Here is a 24,592-nt window from a genome sequence, read left to right as displayed (position 1 = left end):
GCCTCCGGGAAGCAGCCTGTGGAACCATTCACTCTGCACATGGAGAGGCGGAGGCCTTGCCTGGGAAGGCTTGGGCTCATCTAGGACTCCTGCCTCCTGCTTCAGAGCACCCTCCGAGACTGGCTGCCTTCTTTGTCACACTCCGAGACTGGCTTTTAGCACAGGCAATGTTGGACTCCTAGAGAGAGGAGGCGGATTTTCTTGCCTCACCATCTACTTAGAAGCCACCCCTCCTAGGAAATCACCAAAGATGGTGAACCCAGGGCCCCCAGTCCTCCCCTGGCAGTCCTGGACTCAGCGGGCAGCCAGGGTTTATAGCAGAACTGAGTGCTGCCAGTGAGTAGGTATTAGTGTAATGAGGTGGAAAAGCCCTCATCAAATATGTAAATACAACGTGATCAGAAAAGCTCTCTGTTGTGGCGAGCCGGGCAGCTGCCTGCCCTTTACCAGCAACCTGTCACGGTCCAGAGCATCTAGTTACCACCTGAGTCCCTCCATCCCCCGTGGCGGCGAGTCTAAATGTATTACAAAAGTACCCACTGAAAAAAATAGCACATTTCTGTCACAGGTACAAAAACTGAATACAAAACACAATGGTTTAAAAACACCAGTGGGTTTTGGGATTAATTGGCCAACCTCTTTGCCTCCCCACCTCCCTTCCTTTCTCTCCCTCTCAGTTAGGGTAAAATTGGTTTAGCAAACTCCCAGGCTGTCCTGTTTGGATCAAAGGATTGATGTCCTCACCCCATGCCTCTTTAAGGTATTGGCACCCTTGCTGGGCACCTGGGGGAGGCAATCCTCTCCTGATTGACCTACATTCTTCTGTGTGTGGTCTGGTGAGGCTTCACAGAAGAGTGTGGGATTAAGGTAAAATGCAAGTGCTTCCGCATCTGTCACTCTGTTTGCCAATGGGCTCAAATGGGATTGCCTCTTTTCTAGCATCTCCATGCCCTGCCCAACCCTCAGCGGCATTCAAAACTCCAGGAGCCCCGGGGAAAGCAAGGCTACAGGCATTTTGATTTCATTGGAAGGAACACATGACATCTGGTTGGGAAGGGAGACCTTCACTCCCTACCCTGGGAAGACTGATGCTCAGATCCTGGAGGGCACTTCCGGCTTTAATCTCAAGGACGGAAGGACCTTCAGAGAGCTCCCCATGTCACATGGGCCCTTCCCAGAGCCTGGCGTGACAGGATGGGTGGTCTTGGTAGATTCGGAGCTTAGTATTGGGGTCTCTGGTAGCCACGATCTTTGAGACTCACTTAAAAGAACTCTAATTCTTAAGGAAAGCGATCCTTGGGCTGTTTCAGGGTGCTGAGGCACTTCTCAAAGCCATGCATGCTTCATGCCGAGAGGACAAGACCATGAATCTCGAGAGGGAACAGCAACAGATCCTAGCAGGAACCGCCGCCTCTCAACCGACTCTACACAAAAGCCAGAGTAAATCAAAGGAAAAACGCAGGAGCAGACATCAACTGCAGGTTGTCTTTAGAAAGAAATTGCCAAAGAAACTAAACAACACATATATTCCTAAAACAAGGATGATAATATCAATCTGGAAAAAGTTACAAGGAAGCCTAGAAACTCTCACGGTGTCCTTTCAAGCGTCTGTTTTAGGAGCTTTGGAAGTGTATGTCTACAAGGAAATGAGGGGGAATCCTTTCAAATTCTAACCTGTCAAGGCCATGGGCTGTCAAAGAGATGCACACATGCATCTTGGTTTATGTGACTTTGGATATTGCTTTTCATTTCCATTCTTGCAGGAAGTGCCCTGGAGTTGGCCAGGTGTTCTGGAGGCGTGTGGGCCTCTTCAAGTCTTGGCGCACTCCTCCATGCCCTCCCCATGGGCCCCTTGATCTCTGTCTTCCGTATTTGCCATTTCAGGATTTCACCTCTTCGCAGTCTTGGTCAGTGGAAAGTTCTACATCAGACAGTCCAACTTCCATTGCCATAATCAAAGAGATGTCAGAGTCACTGCTGACAGCCGGCTCCTGCTCACCTGCAAGGAGAAAACAAAGATCATGGTAAACATGGAGCCAGGCCTTGGACTACCGGTTATTTCCACACAATTTCCTCTAAGACCATTTCTTTAGAGGCAAAAAGGGAGTATAACAGAAAAAGTGGTCATTCTGTAAAAACTAATTAAAGCCTTAACCTACAATTATGTAGGCCTAAAATCATCTTTTTATCTTTTATTTTTAAAGATGTATTTACTTATTTGAAAGATGAGCATTAGATAAGGGCAGGGAAAGATAGAGAAGGGTGGGGAAAATCTTCCATCCATTCCCTGGCTCACTTTCCAAATGATCACAACAGCCAGGGCTCGACCGGGCTTTAGCCATGAGCCTGAGACTTCACCCGGGTCTCTCGCATTGAAGGTGAGGGCACAGGCATTTGGGCCATCTCTTGCTGACTTCCCCGGTGCATGAGTGGGAAGCTGTATTGAAAGCAGAATAGCCAAGACCTGAGCTGGCACTGCAGTATGGGATGCTGGTGTCACAAGCAGTAGCTGAACACACTATGCCACAAGGCTGTTCCCCACCTCCATATGCCCACTAAGCCTGGAAAAAGCAGGTCCTCAGCTCAGGTGTCCCATGCGGATGGCAGGGGCCCAAGCTGAGCTTTAATCTGCCTCCCACAGTCTACTGGCAGAAAGCTGGAGCTGAAAATCAAACCTACACAGTCTGATATAGAACAAGGGAATCTTAACTGCCAGGCCAAACTACTGCTGTGAAAGCTTTTAAATAAATAGGAAAAACAATCCAACAGACATTTAAATGGGTGATGGTTATCATCGTAGAAACCATAGAGCAATATACATGGCCAATAAATGATCAAAAATGAGGTTCTTTCTGTCTTTATAATCTTTGCTATTTTGCAAAGATATTGCAATAAAGGGATCACTGAGCTAGGAAGTTGATAACAAGCAAAACTGGACAATTTTCACATTTTCAGAATGTATTGCAGAGAAACTATCAATGACATATGCTCATTTAAGCACTGTTTGTAGTAGCAAAATACCACAAGTAACTTACAGTCCAACAATTCAGAGTAGCTGAGTAAACTATATTACCTTTAAAGGATAATGTTCTTGCTACAGTCATAAAAGTGAAGTTTCCAAAGAATTTATAGTAACACAAGAAACTGCCTAACAGTATTTTCCAAACAATGCTATTCTATTAAGTGAAAACAGAAGTACTCAGTGCTTTATAGGCAGTGGAGTTAATGGAGAAAGTTAGCTGGAAGCAAGGAAACAAAACAAAAATGCCAACAATGGTTGTACCAAGTTTTTGTACTTATATTCATTTTATTTAAAAACATTCATGAGCTGGGCATTTGCCTGAGTGATTAAGACCCGAGTTAGGGCACTCACATCTTTACAAACTGGAGTGCTTGGGTTTGAGTTGCAGCTCTGCTAATTGCAGCTTTCTTCTAATGTTGAACCTGAAAGAGAGCACGGTGACTCCAATGATTAAGTTTCAGCCACTCACAAGAGAGACCTGTATTGAATTCCTGGCTTCTTCCTCCTTCTTAACCCTGCTCTGGCTATTGTGAGTACTTGGGGGAGCAAGCCAGCACATGAGGACTCTGTCTCTCTTCTCACATAAATTGCTTTTCTATTTATTTTTGAGATTTATTTATTTATTTATTTATTTATTTATTTATTTATTTATTTATTTATTTATTTATATTGGAAAGGAAGATCAGATTTACAAAGAGGAGAGACCGAGAGAAACATTTTCCATCCACTGGTTCACTCCTCAAATGGCTACAATGACCAGAGCTGAGTCAACTGATCTGAAGCCAAGACCTTCTTCTGGGTCTTCCATGTGAGTGCAGGGTCCCAAGGCTTCCAACCACTGGTTCACTTCCCAAACGACCAGAGCTGAGCTGATCTGAAGCCAGGAGCCAAGAGCCTCTTCTAGGTCTCCCATGTGTGTGCAGGATCCCAAGGTTTTGGGCCATTCTCCACTGCTTTTCCATGTCATAAGCAGGGAGCTGGATGGGAAACAGAGCAGCTGGGACATAAACTTGCACCCATATGGAATCCCAGTGCTTGCAAGGTGACGATTTAACTATTAAACTATCATGCTGGGCACAGGTAAATTTCTAAAAACTCAGTTTTACTTCCAAATATTCTGCAATGAACAAATAAAGATGTTTCAAAAAATTTGTGGAAGAGAGAAGCTGAAAGATATAATGAATTTTAGTGCAATTTTTTTATATCAACATGATCTTTCAATATTTTTCCACCAAAATAAATGTACATTTTTATTTCATCTTCCATAAGTTTTGTGACGTCATCAGTGAGCCATTATGGCTGTATTCACTGAGTCCCTACTGTGATTGCTAAGGATTGTGCTAGATGCCAGGCATACTAGGTGAATGCAGGGTCATTCATATCTTCAAAGATCTGATTGTCTAGTAGACAGGCAGACCACTAGTAGGCACTGTCGACACAGTGGCATAAACACCGTGATGGAAGATGCACCGAGGATTGCAGGTGCGAGGGCTCTGCGGCCACAGCATGGGTCAAAGGTCGCTTCGCACAGGGAGTAATGTCTAAACTGAGTCCCAAAAGATCATTTACATTTTAGATCAAGGAATAAGGAGTTATATTTCAGGCAAGAGTATGAGCAAGTACATATTTCTGGAGGACTTCAGAGGGTATTTAACCATGATGGAATGCACCGTAAAGTGAAGACCCAACGAAGGGAGGTTAGTGTACTGAACTACTCAATGACAATTTTAAACACCAAAAGTCTTGTACATTCTATTACTCTGTGGAAGAAGCATGCAATTAAAAGACCCACAAGAATGCCCAAGTACTAAAGGAATGATGGTGGTTGTTATACTTTTGTTCTGATAATCACATGTACAGTTTTTTCAAGTTAAAGCAGTTAAGGAAATGATGTGTGTTTTATAAAACACTGTGGATTCCTGAGACAAGCACTAACAAACTGAAGAAGGAGGTTTTAAATTTTTCAAAATTTTTCATGATAAAGTTCCATAGGCTCAGGGATTTCCCCTTTTCCCTCTCCCTATTTCCCCTTCTTCCCCTTCCCCAATGCCCTCCACTCCACTGATTTCCCCTACATTATTGAAGAATCAGTTTTAGAGAAGTGGGCTTTTTCATACGTTGAGAAATACTCTACCTGAATACTACGCTCTAAAATTTCCCAGATACTCAGCTCATGAAGTTCATCATCACAGAGCAGACTGACAGTTTAAAAAAACCTCTGAAAGCAGCTCCATGAAGGGAGTGCTATCTCGTATAGTCGAAGGAGGTATTCAATAGACAACACTAATTATCAGGAAAGGCAAAATGCGATCTCTGCCTCACACTCCGCAACAAAAGAAATACAAGTCTGCCAGTTACATGGTTTCTCATTACTTAAAAATGATCCATTTACTTGTATTTGAAAGGTAAAGTGATGAGAGATAGAGATAGAGATAGAGACAGAGATAGATAGACAGACAGACAGACTTTCTAAGAGCTCCAAACTCCTGAATCTCCCATGTGGGAGATGTGGGAGATCTCCCATATGGCCTGCTGTACTTGAGCCACCTCTGGCTGCTTTCCCAGGTGCACTAGCAAATAAGTGGGTCACAAATGGTGCAGAAGTGACTCAAACTGGCCTTCAGATTGGGATGCTGGCACTGCAAGCTGTGGCTTAACCAACAGCACCACAACTGGAGTGCCTGGGTTCAAGTCCCTTCTCTGCTTGGGTTCCCAGCTCCCGTCAGGGTGCACCCTGGTGGTAGTGGTGATGGCTGGAGCACTCTGTCCTGCCACCCTTACGGCAGGCCAGCATCAGCTGCAGGCTCCTGGCTTCAGCCTGTTCTATTCCTGGCTTCTGAGAACAACAGAGGAGTGAGCCAGTGGATGGGAGATTTTTGTCTTTTTGCCTTTCCAATGAATAATTAAGTACAAATTAAAAGCAAAAAAGGCCTCTGAAATGTAAACATTTTTGGTTGCTATCATTTTGGCTATATTTATGAGCACTAAGAAGCTAGTTTCCTTTAGACTGTATTCTAGTCCAGTATTAGCAATCACATGTTACTTTTTACAACTGCTTTTTCTTTGCCAGTGCTAAAATGTGTCCATCAAATGAGAATGTGGACTGGAAGTGACTGAGCTCTTCTAGTAACCATGACTTATGCATATTCAGTTTTGAATAATTAACTATATAGTTTAACACACCACTGAGGAACACAGCCTTCTCTATCATAATCCTTCTAATTATTTTTTATTTTAAATATTTTTAATGAAAAAGAAGGCCAGCTTATTATGTTTTATAGAAATATGTATAAATAGGGGAACTGACTACTTAGAGCTAAAAGGGAAGCTGAAATCCCACTCCTGGAGATTAAGAACACGATCTATATGCTGGAGAGTTCAAGTTCCATTTCTTCTCCTTCTCCCTGTCTTCCCAACCCTGTCCCTCTCACTTGCAATAGCCTATTACCCAACTCATCTCCCAGGAAGCCACAATTTCCAGTTCACAAAAACACTGGCTGCCAAGGAGGGGCTCATTCTGGAGTGGTCTCACGAGTTTCCTAGGGAAGCAAAGAAGCAAACATGAAGAACCAACACTGCAAGTAGAGGGTGAGCCTGTTATGCTGCTGTGGTGCCCCCACACCCCTGAACTCCTGATCTGTTTCCTACATCTGCTCAAAAGCATGTACAAAGCAGTGGAACATAACCCAAGTCCTTAGGCCCCTGCATCCATGTTGCTGAACAGGAAAAATCTCCTGGCTCCTGGCTGTGGATCAGTCCAGCTCCAGCTATTGTGGTCACTTATGGAGCAGACCAGCAGAACGCTCTCTCTCCCACTCTCTAACTGGTATTTGCAAATAAATAAAAACAGGCATTTTTAAAAGCAGTCCAATTTCCCATATGATATGATTTTGATGTTTGTAAAACATTCAAGGGAAATGGAAAGGTAGCAGCCAGATGTATGCATCTAGTACATACAGGAGATGCTTTGGCTTTCAATAAATTTGGGAGGCTTCAGGATGCAGACAGTATTTTAAACCACGGGGTTAACTAGGGTTCTCTAGAAAGACACAGAATCTCCATGATACTGCTACAGAGCAAATGACTAGCTGGGGGAAACTGTTTCACCTTACACGGAGCTTCGTGATCTATGCTGTGGACACACAACTACCACTTTAATGCATTCTCACCTTTAATTCTGAGTATAATCCATCAGTAGCCTATTTCTTGTTAGCCAAAAGATTTTCAGTGATGGGATTTATGAATTCTATTTAGTCTGTACATTATTAATATTTTTGACTTCTCTCACTCCTCTCATGCATAGGATGTCACCTAGAAATGTCCAGGCATCCCCTGGGGAGATAGACATTGCAGCTGGACTTCTGCTGTAGGTCTGAAAGAACTGTCTTTTGACACTAGGCTGAATGGTCATTCAAGTTTTTTCCAACCCTATGTGTACCTGGATATCTTCCCTGTCCAGTGTTGGTGCCTTAGTTTGAGGGTCCCCTCCAAGACTATTGTGGGAATGTGTCAGTGAAAGGGCTAAGAGGTGACTGGGTAGGCTAATGGCGTTACTGTGTGATTTGGGTTGGTACTGTGGGAGTGGGTGCCTGGTGAGAAGGATAAGTTGTGGCATGATTTTCTGTCTCACATTGCTTTCCAGCCATGATGTAATGTAGCAAGAACCCCTCACTAGACACAGCTCTCCAATTTTGAACTTCTCACACTGCAGACTTGTGAACCAAATTAATGGTGATTCTTCATAACTGGCCTAGTAGTTTATGATATCCTATTACAGTATCTGAAACAGACTTGGACAGTGGTTTGCCTCCATCAGGCCTGCGGCTCAGGGTTACTCCATGGTCACTGCCTCCATTTCATGTAAATATTTACAGAATTAAAATAGGATTGAAAGTTGCTTTTTATCCAAATGGAATATAAGTTTTTTATTTGCAGCATTAGTATTTATTGAGTACATAGCATATTCTAGGACCTATGCTAAGTGTTTTTCAGAGACTCTAACTTAATATTCTTCCCAAACCTATGACATAGAAAGTATAACTTCCGTTTTTAGATGATATAATTAGAATCCAAACGATCAAAAACTCCTCAGGTTACATGACAGAAAAAGCTTGAACTAGAATTTGAACTCACCTCTGTGTGACTCCAGAGTCCATGAATTTGGCCATAATCTGCACTGTACTTGAGATTTTTAAACTTACTTTTCAAGTGTCCATATGGGATGCCAGCATTGCCAGCAGCAGCTCTATATACGTTGCCAGCCCCCAGATTTCATTACTAAATGTCTATTCTGGTTTACATTCCCCTGGGAATATGTTGTCTTAACTTGACATGACAGTTTTCAAAATCATCACACCTCTGCCTGATTGTCTCTTTAAGGCAGTTATTCAAAGCTAAAAGAAAACTTATTCTTCCAGGACTTGGGCTTGGGTATTTACTGTACTGCCTATCTTAAGAAGCACATAGCAGTAACAAGCTGGCCTAAGTTCTCCTCCATTAGGGATTAACAAACTTAACCTCTGAACACAAGCGCTGTGTCTGCAGAGAAAATAATGTGGTGGCAAGTAGAAGTGAGCCGCTCTGTATCACACAAGTGCTCCTTTTTCCTCAAGTCCTTGCAAAGTGAAGTCTCAAGTAAAAATTGCATCTTTCTGTGCTCTGCTATTGATGTTTATCTGGAAAACAGGGCATCATTTCCACTCACCCGTATGCTATGGCAGGAGCACTTCTGACTGCAGACCAAGCTGCAGTGCTGCCAGCATTCTGTCCCTCTCAGGGTGGGAGGTTCCACAGCCCGGGTCAGGGGCCTATAGAGTCTGATCAGAGTTTCCCATTTTCTGAGCTGCAAGGACGGTCGCTTTCTGGCCAGCCTTCCTTAGAATGTGCAGTAAAATGAATAATGAAAGCTGGAACATACTGACCCCTTCCTATGTGGCAGGCCTTGTGCCAAACAATTACATTTGTCCTGTATATTACCCTTCTTGAAGACACTGTGAGGGAGGTGTTATCATGATTGGTTCATCTTCCAAAATTATCATTTATTTGAAAACATAGAGTGACAGAGACATTCTACCTCCTGATCTGCTCCTCAAATGCCCACAATGCCTAGGTTTGGGCCAGGCAGAATGAAGACTGGAGCTGGGAACCCAGTCCAGGGCTCCTATATCAATGACGGAAACCTAAGTATTTGAACCATTACCTCACTCATCCTACTTGCCAGAGTGCATGTTAGCAGGAAGCTGGATTTGGGAGCTGAGGCAGAGCTTGAACCTAGACACTCTGATGTATGTCCCAAAGGATGTGTTAGCCCATGTGTAACACACCTGGCCCTGGTTCACACCTAGAGGTGAAGTTGAGCACATAGAAAACATAAGATGGGGAATCTCAACCCAAGTCAGTGATGTTGACAATCACACTATTCTGGAAAGGGCAGAACTATCAGATTTCCATTTGGCAGCTCAGCTGTCCTCTCAGACAATACACGGCCACCTTTAGAAACCACACATTCCAGGCAAATCATACAAATTCTGATTAAGTCATTCCCAGAACTGTTCAGATAGAACTGGCATGTTTGCCTTTGAAATTCCTGCTCCACAATTATAAACATATACACGATAAGTTCAAACCAGGAAAATTCCTTCTCACCTTCAGCATTGTTTTTCAAAGAATGAGAAAGAGAGAGTGAGAGATCTTTTGTCTACTGGTTCATTTATCAAATAATTACAATGCCTGTGGCTTGTCCAGGCCAAATTCAGGAGCCTAGAATTGCATCTGGGTCTCCAATGCGGATAGCAAGGGCCCAGCATTCAGGCCATCTTCCATTGCTTTCCCAAGTGTATTAGCAGGGGGCTAGACCAGAAGTGAAGCAGAGAGGACCTCCAACCGGCACTTACATGGGATGATGGCCTCACATGTAGTGCCTTAACTTGACATGCCTCAATGCCTGCCCCAATTCATTGGTGTATTTAATCACTCATTTATACAATAGGACTTTATTGAAAGTCTGTTACTCATCCTGTAAATGAGTGATGTCAAAAAAATAAAGATGAACTAAATACAGACTCTGCATTAAACTTGAGTTTAATCCAGTAAAAAAGATCAAATGTATCTGGTTATAAATTTGAGATTGGTTTTGAGAGGGAGACATACATAGACATGCATGCGCGCGCACACACACACACACACACACACACACACAGAGGGAGGGAGAGACAGAGAGAGAGAGCGTGTGCGCGCATGAGAGAAGCGCTTCATGTGCTGCTCAGCTGGTTTACCTCCCAGATGCAAGCAGCAGACGGGGTAAAAGCCAGAAACCCAGAACTCAGGACTTCCATGGGGGTGGTAGGAACTTAAGTACTTGAACCATCACCTGCTGCCTCCCCAGAAGTGAGAGAGGAATTGACCACAAAGGGGAATGAGAATACTTTGGGAAGAAATAGACATGACTGAAGTTTTTCTTTAAACAATCAGAATATTAGTGGTGGTTTTACAAGTGTGTACAAGTACATGTTTGCCACATCCATCAAAGCTCGTCAAATTGTATACTCCAAATAGATGTTACTGATTGTTGATAGAAATGTGCTTGACCTGATTTGACTTACATACTAAAATGACTAAAAAGATGAAAACCAAACAAAACCTAACAGATCTGGAAGACAGCACTGACCCTGCTACTGCAGGGAAGCCCAGAATTCCCCGTGAGTGTTGAAACCACTGCCTTACATCTGGAGATACAGTGGAACGCCTGACCAGGGGTGTGAGAATATCAAAAAGTCCCTGGAGGAACTGGCTTTGTGGCATAGTAAGTCAAGCTCCCACCCGTGATGTTGACATCCCACATGGGCACTGGGTTCATGTCCAGGCTATTCCACTTCCTAATTATGCTACAATAAACATGGATGTGAAAATAGTTCTTTGAGATCCTGATTTAAGCAAGATTACTATATCACATGATAGTTCTGATTTTAATTTATTGGGGGAATTACCATACTGTTTTCCATAGTGACTGCACAATTTTATATTCTTATCAACAATGCATTATAGTTTCAATTTCTCTACATTCTCACCAGCATTTATTAAAGTACTGATAATACACCTGTTTTACTCTGAAATGATATTTGCTAAGTACATATACATATACACATACAAACATAAAATACAGCTATTTAATATTTTTTACTGAAAATGCCCTATTTTTTCTGCGTGAAGTCTTCTGGCCTCTCTCTTTGCCCATTAATGTGCTGGTAGATAAGGGATGCCCTTCATTTACCTGCTGTTAGCCTACTGTTTCTGTAATATTCTATTTCTTCAGCATTGTTGGATGTAGATCAGTGCATCAACATTTCATAAAGAACTCATCCATCATGTGACAGCCTTATCCCTACTGCTTATACAAGTGTCACACTGATACAAGATACACCAACACACGAGCCAGGAGAAACCAGAGAGCAGGGCTCTGATGGAAACATCAAGTCTACTTTAAAGGTCAAGTCACAGAACACAGCAAGGAAGGGGAAGCTTGAGTGCTCAGGGAAGGGCTGGGGAGGAAAGGGCAGAACGAGAAATACTCTCTTTTATGTGCAGTTTGCAAAGAAAGTGTCCTTTTAAATTGAGAATTTGCAGAAACATAGTGTCTTGAGGAAGGACATAATCAGGTTATATGGCACACTGATGAGTGTCAGAAGACTAAACAGTGCCATGAGCACATGTGGCGCTTGATATTCAGGCATCATTTTACATCAACCTGTTCAGTTGAAGTCTATTTCAGGTTGCTAATATAGTTGTCAGTTCTGCTCATTCTGACCATCTGTTTCCCCAGAAAGCATATGGAAAAAACTGTTTAAAAAGCTCCAAGACCACAGGCCATTTGTTTAGAAAAATTCTGGTCGCTGTCACCTCCTCCAGTTAGTGAATAATTCACCTTCGGTTGATCTGAAAGCAGGTCACAACTGGCATGTTGGTGTATGGGTAAGGAGGGAGAACTCAGAGTAGTAGCAGAAATATGCTCTTAAAAATTGATAGACTTGTGCCCAGCATGATGGCTCACTGACTAAAATCCTTGCTTTGCACACACCGGGATCCCATATGAGTGCCAGTTCTAATCCCGGCTGCTTTGCTTCCCATCCAGCTCCCTGCTTGTGGCCTGGGAAAGCAGTCGAGGACGGCCCAGAGCCTTGGGACCCTGCACCCGCATGGGAGACCTGGAAGAAGCTCCTGGCTGCTGCCAGCTGTTGTGCCCACTTGGGGATGGATATTTCTCTGTCTTTCCTTCTCTCTGTAAATCTTTCTAATATAAATAAATCTTCCAAAACATTGATAGACTCACTCTTAGCTACATAAGTCTGATGATCTGACCTACAGAACAGGTGGACATCCCAACAATAAATTTTTAAAAAATTTATTACAATTAATTAATTAATTAAATTTTAATTTTTGTTTATTTATTTTTAATTACAAAGTCAGATATACAGAGAGGAGGAGAGACCTAGGGGAAGATCTTCCGTCCAATGATTCACTCCCCCCAAGTGAGCCGCAATGGCCGGTGCTGCGCCAATCCGAAGCCGGGAACCAGGAATCTCTTCCAGGTCTCCCATGTGGGTGCAGGGTCCCAAAGCTTTGGGCCGTCCTCGACTGCTTTCCCAGGCCACAAGCAGGGAGCTGGATGGGAAGTGGAGCTGCCGGGATTAAAACTGGCGCCCATATGGGATCCCGGGGCGTTCAAGGCGAGGACTTTAGCCGCTAGGCCACGTTGCGAGGCCCTATTTTTTATTTTATATTTGACAATCTTTACATAGTTAATTACGGTAAAAAGGTTCAAGGGCTCCAACAATAAATTACTGGAATTTGTCTGGATGGATGTGTTTACATACGTTCCTGGATGACCTAATGGGTAATATCTACCACACATAATGTCAAGAGAAAGGATCCAGTCGTTCATATATAAAGATCATGATCTCACTCATTCCTCTGGCTCATGGAATACAATTTCTAGCTCGTTGTGCTCAAAACAAAACAATGTGAATTAATAATCAATATTTGTCCTTGCAATTTGAATTTCTGGCCATGAGCTCAGGGTGAGGATATAGCAGACACACACAGAGCAAGCTTATCAGTGAGGTTAGGATGCGTGCGAGGCAAGGGGAATGAATGAGAGGAAATATGGAACTGGCCTGTGAAGATTGAACCTGGTTTCTGGTTCAGAGGAAACATGAACACAAGCAGGCTAATGGGGATGGGGATGAGGCCGGGGCAGGCTCGGAGCACAAGCCCTGCTCATTCACAGGAAGGAGGCACGCCAGGAACTGCCATCTGCTGTTCTAATGGTGTCACACTTCCTGGGCAGGGTTGAGTCTGGGTCCTCTGACTTCTTACAAAGCTTTTCTAGTTTTATTTTTCCCTTTTGTATATTATCCAAATTCAAAACAAAGCCATTTTTCCTCATCCCAAATATAAAAATCATATCCTTCCCAGTGTCAGTTTATACCTGCAGTCCTACCCTCTTGCCCTAAGAAATCATCACTATTTTTACTGAACCCCTATCTGCTAGGATGAGTCTGTTGAACTTTAGAGTGTATATATATATATATATATATATATCTCAACTCTATATATAACATCTATAAAGTATATAATATATATATATTGTATAATATATAAATTTATGAATATTATATAATTGTATATCATATTACATATAATTATATATAGTCTTATACCATATGTAATTATATAATACATTATAAATAACATAATTATGATATAGTATAATATATAACACAACACATCATTTTATATAATAACAAACATAATTATATAGTTATGGATCATATAACTATATATTATACAAATAACATGTGATAATGTGACATGTAAATATATGTATTTATATATCATAGCATGTATAATATATATTATCTATAATATGTATATATCTTTAGACTATCTTTATTATATCTTTAGAATGTATTTATATCTTTATAATATATATAAATTGTATAAAGAGTAACACTTAATTGTGTCACAGATATAAAAATAAGTCATTCCTTTATGTTTTCCCAGACACACTGTCCCCTAGCCCCAATCATTGGCTTAAAACTTTGCAACCTCTGAATACTTCATTGGGTTGATGTTTCTTTAAAATCTCATTTTGGGCCCGGCGTGACAGCATAGCAGCTGAAGTCCTCATCTTGAATGTGCCAGGATCCCATATGATAGCTGGTTCTAATCCCGGCGGGCCTGCTTCCCATCCAGCTCCCTGCTTGTGACCTGGGAAAGGAGTCGAGGACGGCCCAAAGCCTTAGGACCCTGTATCCACGTGGGAGACCTGGAGGAAGTTCCTGGCTCCTGGGTTCAGATTGGCTCAGCTCCAGCTGTTGCAGCCGCCTAGGGAAGTGAACCATTGGACGGAAAATCTTCCTCTGTCTCTCCTCCTCTCTGTATATCTGCCTTTCCAATAAAAATAAACAATTTTTAAAAAATATCATTTTACCTTGAAATAGACTCTTTGGAGGGAACATTAAAAAGTGCAACAGAAGTCCAAGGATTACTTAACTACGTGCTGCTCCGCCATCCAGTGCTGATGTTCATTGGCACGCAGATCTCTCCTGTCTGAGAAGCCCTCCTGCCTGCCTAGCCCAACAGTCACTCATCATTCTCTATCTTCCTCCACTTGCTCCCTGGTCTCATTTACTTATGTACTTGGTAATCATTTGACCTTATACTTCTGTCCTCTTCAATACAACCACTGCAATCTCCATGAATTCAAGACTGCCATGGGATTCCTCAGCACAAAGAGAAGAGTGGATTATAACAGGCTCTGAATGGATATTCATTGAATGAATACTGGTATATTTAAGTTTGCAGTTTTAGTAAAAGCAAGATAAAAACAACACATACACCAAATCCTTTTAAAATCTGATTTCTAGTTTTATGCTTGCAACATATCAACTACCATTAGGTACGGATAGGAATCTTTATAGGATATTTTATATAAATGTGTGTGAGCAGGTAATAAATGAATCCATAAGCTACTTAAGTACTGTTTTGTGTATTTTAAATATAAACAGGCTAATGTGTATGTAGTTCTACCTTTTCCTACTAATATTTTAAGCTTTAATCACATTATGCATTTAGTTACTGTTGACTACCATTAACCAACTATAGAATCTAAGAACAGGTCATATTTTATTTGCCCTGTTCCTAAAAGATGGACAGTTAGGCTATATTTTTTTGTTGGTATAGCAAGAACTCCTTGTTCTCATGGTATGGCCTGAATGCTTGTGCTTTCCCAGAGCGATATACTGAAACCCCACCTTATGTGTGTTGTGATGGTTTCAGGAGGTGGACTTGGAGAGAGAATTAACTTTAGATGAGTTAATGAGGTTGGGATTCCATGAAGAGATAAGTGTCTTTATAACAAAGACTGGGCTCCCTCTTTCATTCCAGTATGTGAGGAACAGTGAGATGCCAGTCATCTGCAAGCCAGGATGCCAACCACCTGGACACCCTGATCTTAGAGTCTTCATTCTTCAAAACTATAAAAGCCAGGTGTTTGCTGTTTAAGCCACCCAGTCAATGGCAGTTTCTGACGGCAACCAGAGCATATAAACGCCATGTATTTTTCAGCAGTTCTCCTCGGGTGTTAGTTTTCTTCTCCTTCCCTAGCTTTCAGAGTTAAGAAGACAAAATTACTTGCTGCTCAGGGGAAAAGGGCAGTATGAGGAGTTTAATAAAGCAGCTCCCAGATGCTATCATTTGCCTCAGCTCTCCAGAAAATAAATGTCAAATTAATAAAAGAAATGAAGAGGTGTAAAGTACTGTTTTTAGTCACTGGTCCCACAAGCTTAATTATAATAGCTGGTCACCTGTTTCATTTGTCATTGTGTTTCATGTCTATGGCAGGGGGCCAGCAATGTGGGAGGAGCAGGTGAGTAACAACACTGGTAAAAAATGGGGAGGGGAGACCTGGTCCAGAACTGTTCCAACACTTCCTGACAGCTGTAACTGTTATTAACTTCTCACCATTTTCTCTGTACATGTGCTTTCATTTTCAATGCTCTTTCACATATCTGAGCCTAGGAAACGGCAGGCTGCTTGAACCTCAAAAAGCAAGAACATTCTCTCAAAACTCTGCAACAGCCAGTGTGTGGCAGAATAGGATTTGAACCTGTATTTCCTGCTGTTACTCTATTGGGTTTCATGATATTCCATGAAAACTCAAAAGTACCCCCAAGCGTTGCTGTATGCAGCAATGGTGGCATTGAGCAATGGTGGATGATGGTGGTGATGAACCGAAGGTCACAAAGCTAACTGGAAGATAGCTAAAATGGTTCTTCCAAAACTCAACCATTTCTCCTCTCTCCTTATAGAATGCAGCTATATACAGAGGTAGACAACTAATTAATAGGGTACACAATCTTTGTTGAAACCATTTGTTAAAGCAACTCACTCATTTCACTAATTTGATCTGCATTTCCTTTGTCGATCTGATCTTTATTTCCTGGAAAGTTACAACACAACACAACCCAAGCATCTGGAAGCTAAAATTAGCTCCACTAACTCTCTCTTCTTAGGATGATGTAATAATAAAGGCTGCTTCACCTGACCCTGTGCCAGTCACTTTTTAGGTCTATCTTAGCTAGAAAACCCAAACAGTTTAAACTTGTTACTTTACCATGCTTGAATTATGCACAAATGTTGGGTTTGAGAAAGATGTTTGTGATTAGAAACTCCTATGAAGGGAAGACTGGCCAATCCAGGCCGTCCACTTGGTGGCAGTGTGCCATACTGCCACTGTCTAGCAAGTCAGTTTTGGGCTCTAAGTGGTTTGTCCCCAGTCCAGCAAGTTCCTCACTGGGGAGGTGTGCCGTCAAGGAAGTGAGTCCTAAAGACCCAAGTCTAGGGGCAGTGCTGCACACTGTCTTTCCCTCTTTGTCTAGAGGGCACTTCTGACTTCACAGTATCCTGGATTCCTGATGAACAGCTCTGCCTTTACTTATGCAAATATTCTATCCTTGGACTAATGGATGTTTTCTCTCATAATTGGAGCAGAATGTAAACTCTTAAAGGGCAGTGACTTATTTTGTAGATAGTCCCAAGCTTCTATCCCACATAAAAGAATTGCACTGATTATCACTTCAATGTGTTGAATAAGTAAATGGAAAAATGTGAAGAAACCCTATTGAGTTTTTAAAGACTAAAAATTGGAGGGGGGGCATCTATACTCTTGGCTTCAATACTATGTCGAGTACATCAAGGCTAAGTAAAACAAGCTTTGGGCCACATGAAACCCTAGCACTTTATTTATTTATTTGTTAACTTTTTATTTTGGATTTTTGGATTTTATGGTACAATTTCGCAGAGACTGGGATTCTATGCCCCCCAAACTCTCACTTCCTGACAGATTTTCCCCATGTTGCTTCAATAGTTAGTCCTTTATAAGGAGTCATGACTCCATCAGTCGGTTAGCACTTCATTGATTAATGGACTCGGTATCTTATTTCTGCTCTTTTCAACTCCCCAATCTGACTAGGTACATTCTAAGACCATTTTCTGCTTTCTTATTTTTCTCCAACACTTTCGGAATCATTGTTAGCTCCACCCTGAGATTGGTGGCCACCTGTGTGGTGTTCCCCATTGCTGGTAGTGGTCAAGTATGACTAATGTTTGTTAAGCTTAAAAAATGAAGAGGTGAGGACAACTGAGAAAGCATCATTTTATAAGTGAATTATCACAACTGGGTGCACATATATGGGTATAAATACAGAATTAGGAAAATGACTTAAAAACTTGGTAATTTTTTAGAGTTAAGATGAAAAGAAATTTAACACAGAGACATTTTACCCTAATATTCCTAAAATTCCCTGGAAAAGCACATTAGGAATTCTTGGAATTAAACATGAGGTTATAGTTTTAGCATTTCCTCCATCATTCCTCAACCTCCCCCAACCCGTCTTTTAAGCAAATGGAAGTGATACAAATCTCTTGTGTAGACAAAGTCTTTAGGAGGTCTGGCAAACTAGGCCCATTTTTAAAAAACAGTACTTGGCCAAGGAACTTCTACTTTGTACACATCTGTTTTACATCTGTGAGAAACCACATTCCTTCAGAGAAGGAGCGAGTTCACCCTAGCTCAAAATAGGCATTAATAAAAACTGCACTAAATCACTGACATCTTTGGCAACACAGGCTTGTTTCATGAAGCTAACTTTCAGATTAATGGTGGCTTGCCAGAGATTTGGAGAGTGTATTGTAATCTCTTCTTTTCCTAGTTAGTCTTAATGTTTATGACCTCTTTAGATTCCAAATTTTCATTGCTTTTTAAAAAGGACATTATCGCTGCTATTTGAGAGGGGTGAGTGTGATATTTGATGTTTATAATAATGAATCCTCTATTTCTTTTTTTTTTAACCCCATGAATATTTAGGGTAAATAATCCTAAACATTTGTCTATTGTAGAGTTCCTGCCTCACACCCTTTGGTTGTTGCATTTATCAAATTGCCAATGGTTTCCCATTATCATATAATCAATGCAAATTCTGAGCGTGCATTTAAAAAAAAAAGATAACTGCAGCCACAAACATGGCCAATATTCCAAACAGTAGGTGCTCTATTGTTACTAGACCTTAATGTGCAGTCTTGAATTTTTTCCAGCTTGCAAATATTTGGTATTATTTAATAGCAGAGCTGCTGCCTGAGTCTATTTCTAGTTTCCTATAATGTGGGATATTTTGCCAGAGATGGTAACTATGGTGCAGTGTGATGAAAAATCCATAAATCCCCAAATCACATCTGAGGTTCTCATCTGGTGCTGAGCTGCCTGGGTCTCCATGGATACCAAGGGAGCATCAACAATTCAAGGGACTGTGTCACTCCCCTGGGGGAATCTGCAAGCCTGGTTAAAAGCCAAGAGGAACTTTGAGAATTTTACTTTTGCAAAATCCATTCATTAATCCCTCTGAGACTTCCCAAGTCACTTTTGGTTTTCTTCTATTCCAGTGAAGAGAAATTTTCCTTGAGAGGGCCAGGGAGTAGGAGAGCTGATAGGGATTTCTGAGGCTGCCTGAACACTTATCCTTTAAAACTCCATAATTCTACTACCAGAAATGTATATATTTTTCTAATTTTATGGATGCATTTTTGGAGAATGGGCTTCTCTAGGAAGAGGATGCATATTTAGGCGCTGAGAAAACTCTGAATGAGCATGTCATAATCATAAATTTGCAGTAATAGAAAGTCGCAGTCCCAGCAATATGCTTTGGAAGACAAAAACATATTTGATTCTAACACATTAGATATGTGTGTGCTTCAAAAAGTTCATTAAAAATGGAACTAAAATCACAAGTTTATTGTGATGCAAAGAAACTGAAATCCATGCATGTAAGAGATATTCAAAAATGTTCATGGAAAATGTGTATTATAAAAAAGTATACATGATGCTTGCAATGAGGGAATCTCAACGGAACTTGAACTGTGGTTATGCAACAAGGTGGAGGAGTCCACCATGGAGGGAGGGTTTAGGGAGGGGAGGGGAGAATCCCAGTACATATGAAACTATGTCACATAATACAATGTAATTAATAAAAAAAATTCTAAAAAAAAGTATACATGGACTCCAAACATTCTTCACACCAAAATAAGCTAATCTTTTAATTTCATTTGCATATTTTTTGCATAAATACATGGAATTCTTGAATAACTATATATATATATACACTATATATATATATATATATATATATATATATATATATATATACATCTGCGTGAAGAGAACTAATCCATGAGTCCTTATGTTTCATAATTGTTTCCTAAGATGGAAAAATAAATATGAAGAAAGAACCTGGACTTCTGTTACTTCTTTCCGATATCTAGCTCCCAGAACCCATTTTTTTAAAATTCCTTTTGTGGAAGATCATGCTGCTTAGCAGTTACCAGCTTATTCGTTCTTCATGTCAGATCTTGGCTGCTATGAAACCCAGGAACTATACGATGAAACTTGCTGCCTTACTCAATCCTTCCCCCCTCTCCAGTAATTAAATTTATGACATCAAAGATTTATTTCTTTAGAAAAATTATATTTCTGAGAAATCTGATTGCAATTCTTTTGAAACTCATCTTTTGCTTTTTAATATCTCACATTTTAAAAGCATTTTCTTTTGTAGAAGGTACTTTGTTCTCTTTCTTCCCATTTCTCCCTCTTCCTTTTTTCCAGTTGATTATTCCTGCACTCAAAACGTAAATCAATATCTGCACCACAGCATGTAGACTATATGTGAGTTCTGCAATATCTCATGAGAAAAGAAATAGTCATAACAATAAAAAGGCACCAGCCTTCTGCCCTATCAGCAGTGTTGATGGGCAGAATTAAAGTCCCATCAATATTGGAAGTAAAGTGTAACTTAAAAAAAGATCCTCTTGTATCTTTTATCATTTTCTTTTGGGATTTGGATCAATTCTGCAAGGCTCCAACAGTCATCTTTAGTGCATGTACCAACAGACAGCATGGATCTGTTAGGAAGCAGCTAGCCAAAGACGAAGCACACAAGAAGGCACTAATGTATGCAGCTCAAGTTCTCAAAGCCAAGTCAAGAAAAAAGGAGGTGAAGCTAGTTTGGCTGTAGAGAATGTTCTAACTCTAATGTCCCTACATAAAGTTACTATCAGGGTAGACATGCAAAATCCAAGTGAACTGTAATATTTTTCATTACCATAATAAAATACCTGTGTCGGGCTCTCTTAAAAAGGAAGAGAGGTTTGCGTAACTGACAGTTTCAGGCTCAAGGGCATGGTGTCAGCATCAGTGTGGCTCTAGGGAAGACCTCATGATGGATGACAATTGCAGGGGTGCCCACTTAAGGGGGAACCATGACATCACAGGAGCCATGACAAGGAGACAGAGCAACTGTTATCCCACAATTCCTTCTGAGGGCAAGTCTGTTGAGCTTTTAAAGGTGTCTTTCTATCCTAGGGTTCAAAAGTAAAATTAGGCGCTGCCTTACTTATGGTAACATACTTATCTTTTTCAAATACTATAGTCTTTAGGAAAGTGGAAGAAAACAGGATGAGACACAAATTTGTCTTATGGGCAACTCTGTTTCTTATGAACTAATTGGAACTACATTGTTAAAAAGATTTATTTATTTATTTGAAAGGCAGAGCTACAAAGAGAGCGAGAGATGGAGAGAAATTTCCACTTGCTGGTCCACTTCCCAAATGGCTGTAACAAAAGCCTGTAGGCTAGAGCTTCTTCTGGATTTCCTATTGGGTGCAGAGACCCAAACTCCATCTGGATCTGTAACATGGTTGGAACATGACCAAGTGCTTGAGCCGTGCTCCTCTGCTGTCTCAGGTGCATTAGCAGGGGGCTGGACTGGAAGTGGAACAGCTGGGTCTTGAATTGGCACCCATGTTGGATACTGGCATCTCAACTTTAACCTGCTATGTCACAGTGGCCTCAGTACTGCATTTTCATTTCCAAAAGTAATCATGAGAGTTCTAATTAGAAATTTGAAATATTCCTGCTGCAACCTAACTACTGTGACTTAAAGTAGATAGTAATGAAGAACATACATGTATATATGTGCAGGTGTACATGTATGTTATATAAATGCACATACATGTGTGAGTACTATATGCAAGCATATCACACAGAATCATATACAAGAACATGTATACATATCTACATATGCATATCAATTTGTGGGTGCAAGTCTGTATGTACCCCATGATGCAACTTTACAGCATGGTTTAAATTTTGATTTGCAAACCTAATGTTCTAATTAACTTATTTAAATAATTGGCAGCATTATTATGGTGAGTATTGCTTTTTGTTAAAGATTCACTTTACTGTTCTTGATGCATAGCAGGAGTTTAAGTGCAGCCAACACTTCCTTGTGCTGACAGCTCTGATTAAGAAAGGCATAAGTCTTTATTTATAGAAACGAATGACTTGTTTGATTTAAAAAGTCTGATGGAACTTAAGTCTGTAAATCTGCTAACTGTGCCTTCCTGCTGTGACCATTGGTTACCAGTAAGAGTGTTAACTGAGCATGCTGCTGGCTAATGAGTACACACATTGTTTTAATGCCACAATTTACCAATTAGTTTCTTCTTTTTAACCAGAATAGAAAAATTCAAAACATTGATTATAGATTTACTAGCTTCTCTAATTTAGGATGCAAGCTTTGGTCAATGTAGGTCACATGTTCTGTCTCAAGAGGGCTGCCATTACTCAGAGTGAGCCAGCTGACAATGGAAGGATGCTAGAACCGCTGCATCTGCCCACGCTTCCAGGTTGGGGATTCAGGCTTCTTGGTAAAACCTCACCTTCATGAACTACCGGCCCTCAGGAGAAATTTATCAGAAGCATCTGGGGCACCAAATGCAGTTCATAGGCAGACAGTGCCGCATGTGACATTAATATGCTGCCCTGGCTTAGAATAATCTCTGAGATTTCCAAGATAACTAATTTATGGTGATTCTGATGGATGAGCTAATGTCCTGGGGGCTTGTGGTGGTGGTAGTAGTTTTGTGTGTGTGTGTGTGTGTGTGTGTGTGTGTGTTGCTCATGTGTATTTATGCACAGGAAGCCTGGGTTGGATCTCACTGTGGGGTCCTGGTGTATGCTCCATGGGAGGCCTCTGGAGCAAGGAGGAAAGACAGGTTCCCAACCTCCAGGTACTCTCAGGCTTGCCTTCATAGAGTGTAGGGTATCCTAACCAACAAGACCAGATGTGTCCTGGATACTAGTAGGGAGGAGAATTCTGACAAATCACTTAACCACAATATATTTTATTTTCTACAGACGTTTTCCCAGAATCTTTTCCCCCAAAGGCAGTAAGTATCTATAGTGAGGACCACCACAAAAGAATCCTGTGATGAGTGACATCTGTACTATCAAAGGGCTCTTAGTGGATTTTCCCTGTGTGTGTGAATGTGTGTGTGTATGGGGGTGGCGTAGGGGTGTGGGCAGGATGGTATTTACTGCAGACCCGGAGATGTAAATGACAGGATGGTGTCAAATGTTTTCTTCTTCAAATGGCCTTCTGTGGGCTGGTGTGGTGGTGTAGCGGGTTAGGGCTCTGCCTGTGATACCAGTATTTCAATCAGCAGAGTTCTAGCTGTTCTGCTTCCTGCCAATGTGTCTGGGAAGGCAGTGGAAGATGGTCCTAGTGCCATCTTGGGTCCCCTCCATCCATGTGGAAGACCTGGGTGAGTTCCACACTCCTGGATTTGTCCTGGTCTAGCCTGGTTATTGTGGCCATCTGGGGAATGAACCAGTGGACAGATCTCTTTTCCTGTGTGTCTGTAACTGTGCCTTTCTTTTTTTTTTTTTTAGGATTTATTTATTTTTATTACAAAGTCAGATATACATAGAGGAGGACAGACAGAGAGGAATATCTTCTGTCCGATGATTCACTCTCCAAGTGAGTGCAATGGCCGGTGCTATGCCGATCTGAAGCCGGGAACCAGGAAACTCTTTCAGGTCTCCCACATGGGTGCAGGGTTCCAAGGCTTTGGGCTGTCCTGAAGTGCTTTCCCGGGCCACAAGCAGGGAGCTGGATGGGAAGTGGAGCTGCCAGGATTAGAACCAGCACCCATATGGGATCCCAGTGTGTTCAAGGCGAGGACTTTAGCCGCTAGGCCACACTGCTGGGCCCGTAACTGTGCCTTTCAAATAAATAAATTAAAAAGTCTTAAGAAAACAAATTATCCTCTGAAGTCCAAAGTATAAATGCAAAATGAGTATCAAGTTTTGATAAATCTGAAATTACAGGTCATCATGCTCAAAACACTACTTAAGATTATTGGTAAAACTACTGTCCAATACAGGCTGCATATTCTTAACTTAAAAATCAAAAATGTTCCAAAATCCAAGCTATTTTAAGTATCCATATGACACCTGAAATAGAAAATTTCACCCCTGGCTTTGTGTGAAGAGTCACAGTCAAATGCAGTCACTCTAAAAATATTGCATGACATCACCTTCAGGCTATGTGTATGTACACAGGAAACTGACGAATTTCTTGCTTGGACTTGCATCCCATTCCTTCATTATTTCATTATGTAGATGAAAATAGTACTCCCGTGTTAGCATTATGGCACAGAACACTAAGCCTCTGCTTGCACATGAATACTGCTTTGAGTCCTGGCTGTTACAATCCTGATCCAGCTGCTTGTTGATGTGCCAGGAAAGGCAGCGGAACTGGATGCAGTTTCAGCATCCTGGCTTCTACATGGCCCAGTCCTGACCATTGTAGCCATTTAGGGAGGAAACAAGTAGCTGGAAGAGGTCTCCCTCTGTGTCTCCTCCCGTCTCTGTGACTCTGCCTTTATAATAAAGATATGCACACATATCTTTATTTCTTTTATTAGATTTATTATTATTGATATCTGTTACTATTTCATATATATATACATATATATATGAAGAGACTGAGACTAGGATTCTGAACCCTGAAAAACCTCAAACTCAAAAAGTTTCTGGCTCCAAGCATTCCAGATAAAGTACTCAACCTGTATAACCACTTCAGAACCACATGTAGAAAGGACAATTATGAGTGTAAGTAC

General features: G+C 41.2%; 1 protein-coding gene across 1 annotated transcript in view; it reads right to left on the bottom strand.

Moving 5' to 3' along the window:
* Window positions 1-1,507: 1,507 nt before the first annotated feature.
* The window catches only part of RNF150 (ring finger protein 150), a 216,444-nt gene continuing 193,359 nt past the window's right edge, over window positions 1,508-24,592 (bottom strand). Inside the window, exon 7 of the mRNA XM_004588141.2 lies at window positions 1,508-1,999. Within this exon, the coding sequence (XP_004588198.1) occupies window positions 1,881-1,999 (119 nt within the window). The 3' untranslated portion in view covers window positions 1,508-1,880. The remainder of the gene's footprint in view (window positions 2,000-24,592) is intronic.

The sequence above is a fragment of the Ochotona princeps genome, chromosome 7, assembly GCF_030435755.1.
Source record: "Ochotona princeps isolate mOchPri1 chromosome 7, mOchPri1.hap1, whole genome shotgun sequence".
NCBI lineage: Eukaryota > Metazoa > Chordata > Mammalia > Lagomorpha > Ochotonidae > Ochotona > Ochotona princeps.
Note: the sequence above shows the minus strand (reverse complement) of the source record. Positions and strands in the feature narration are given on the sequence as shown.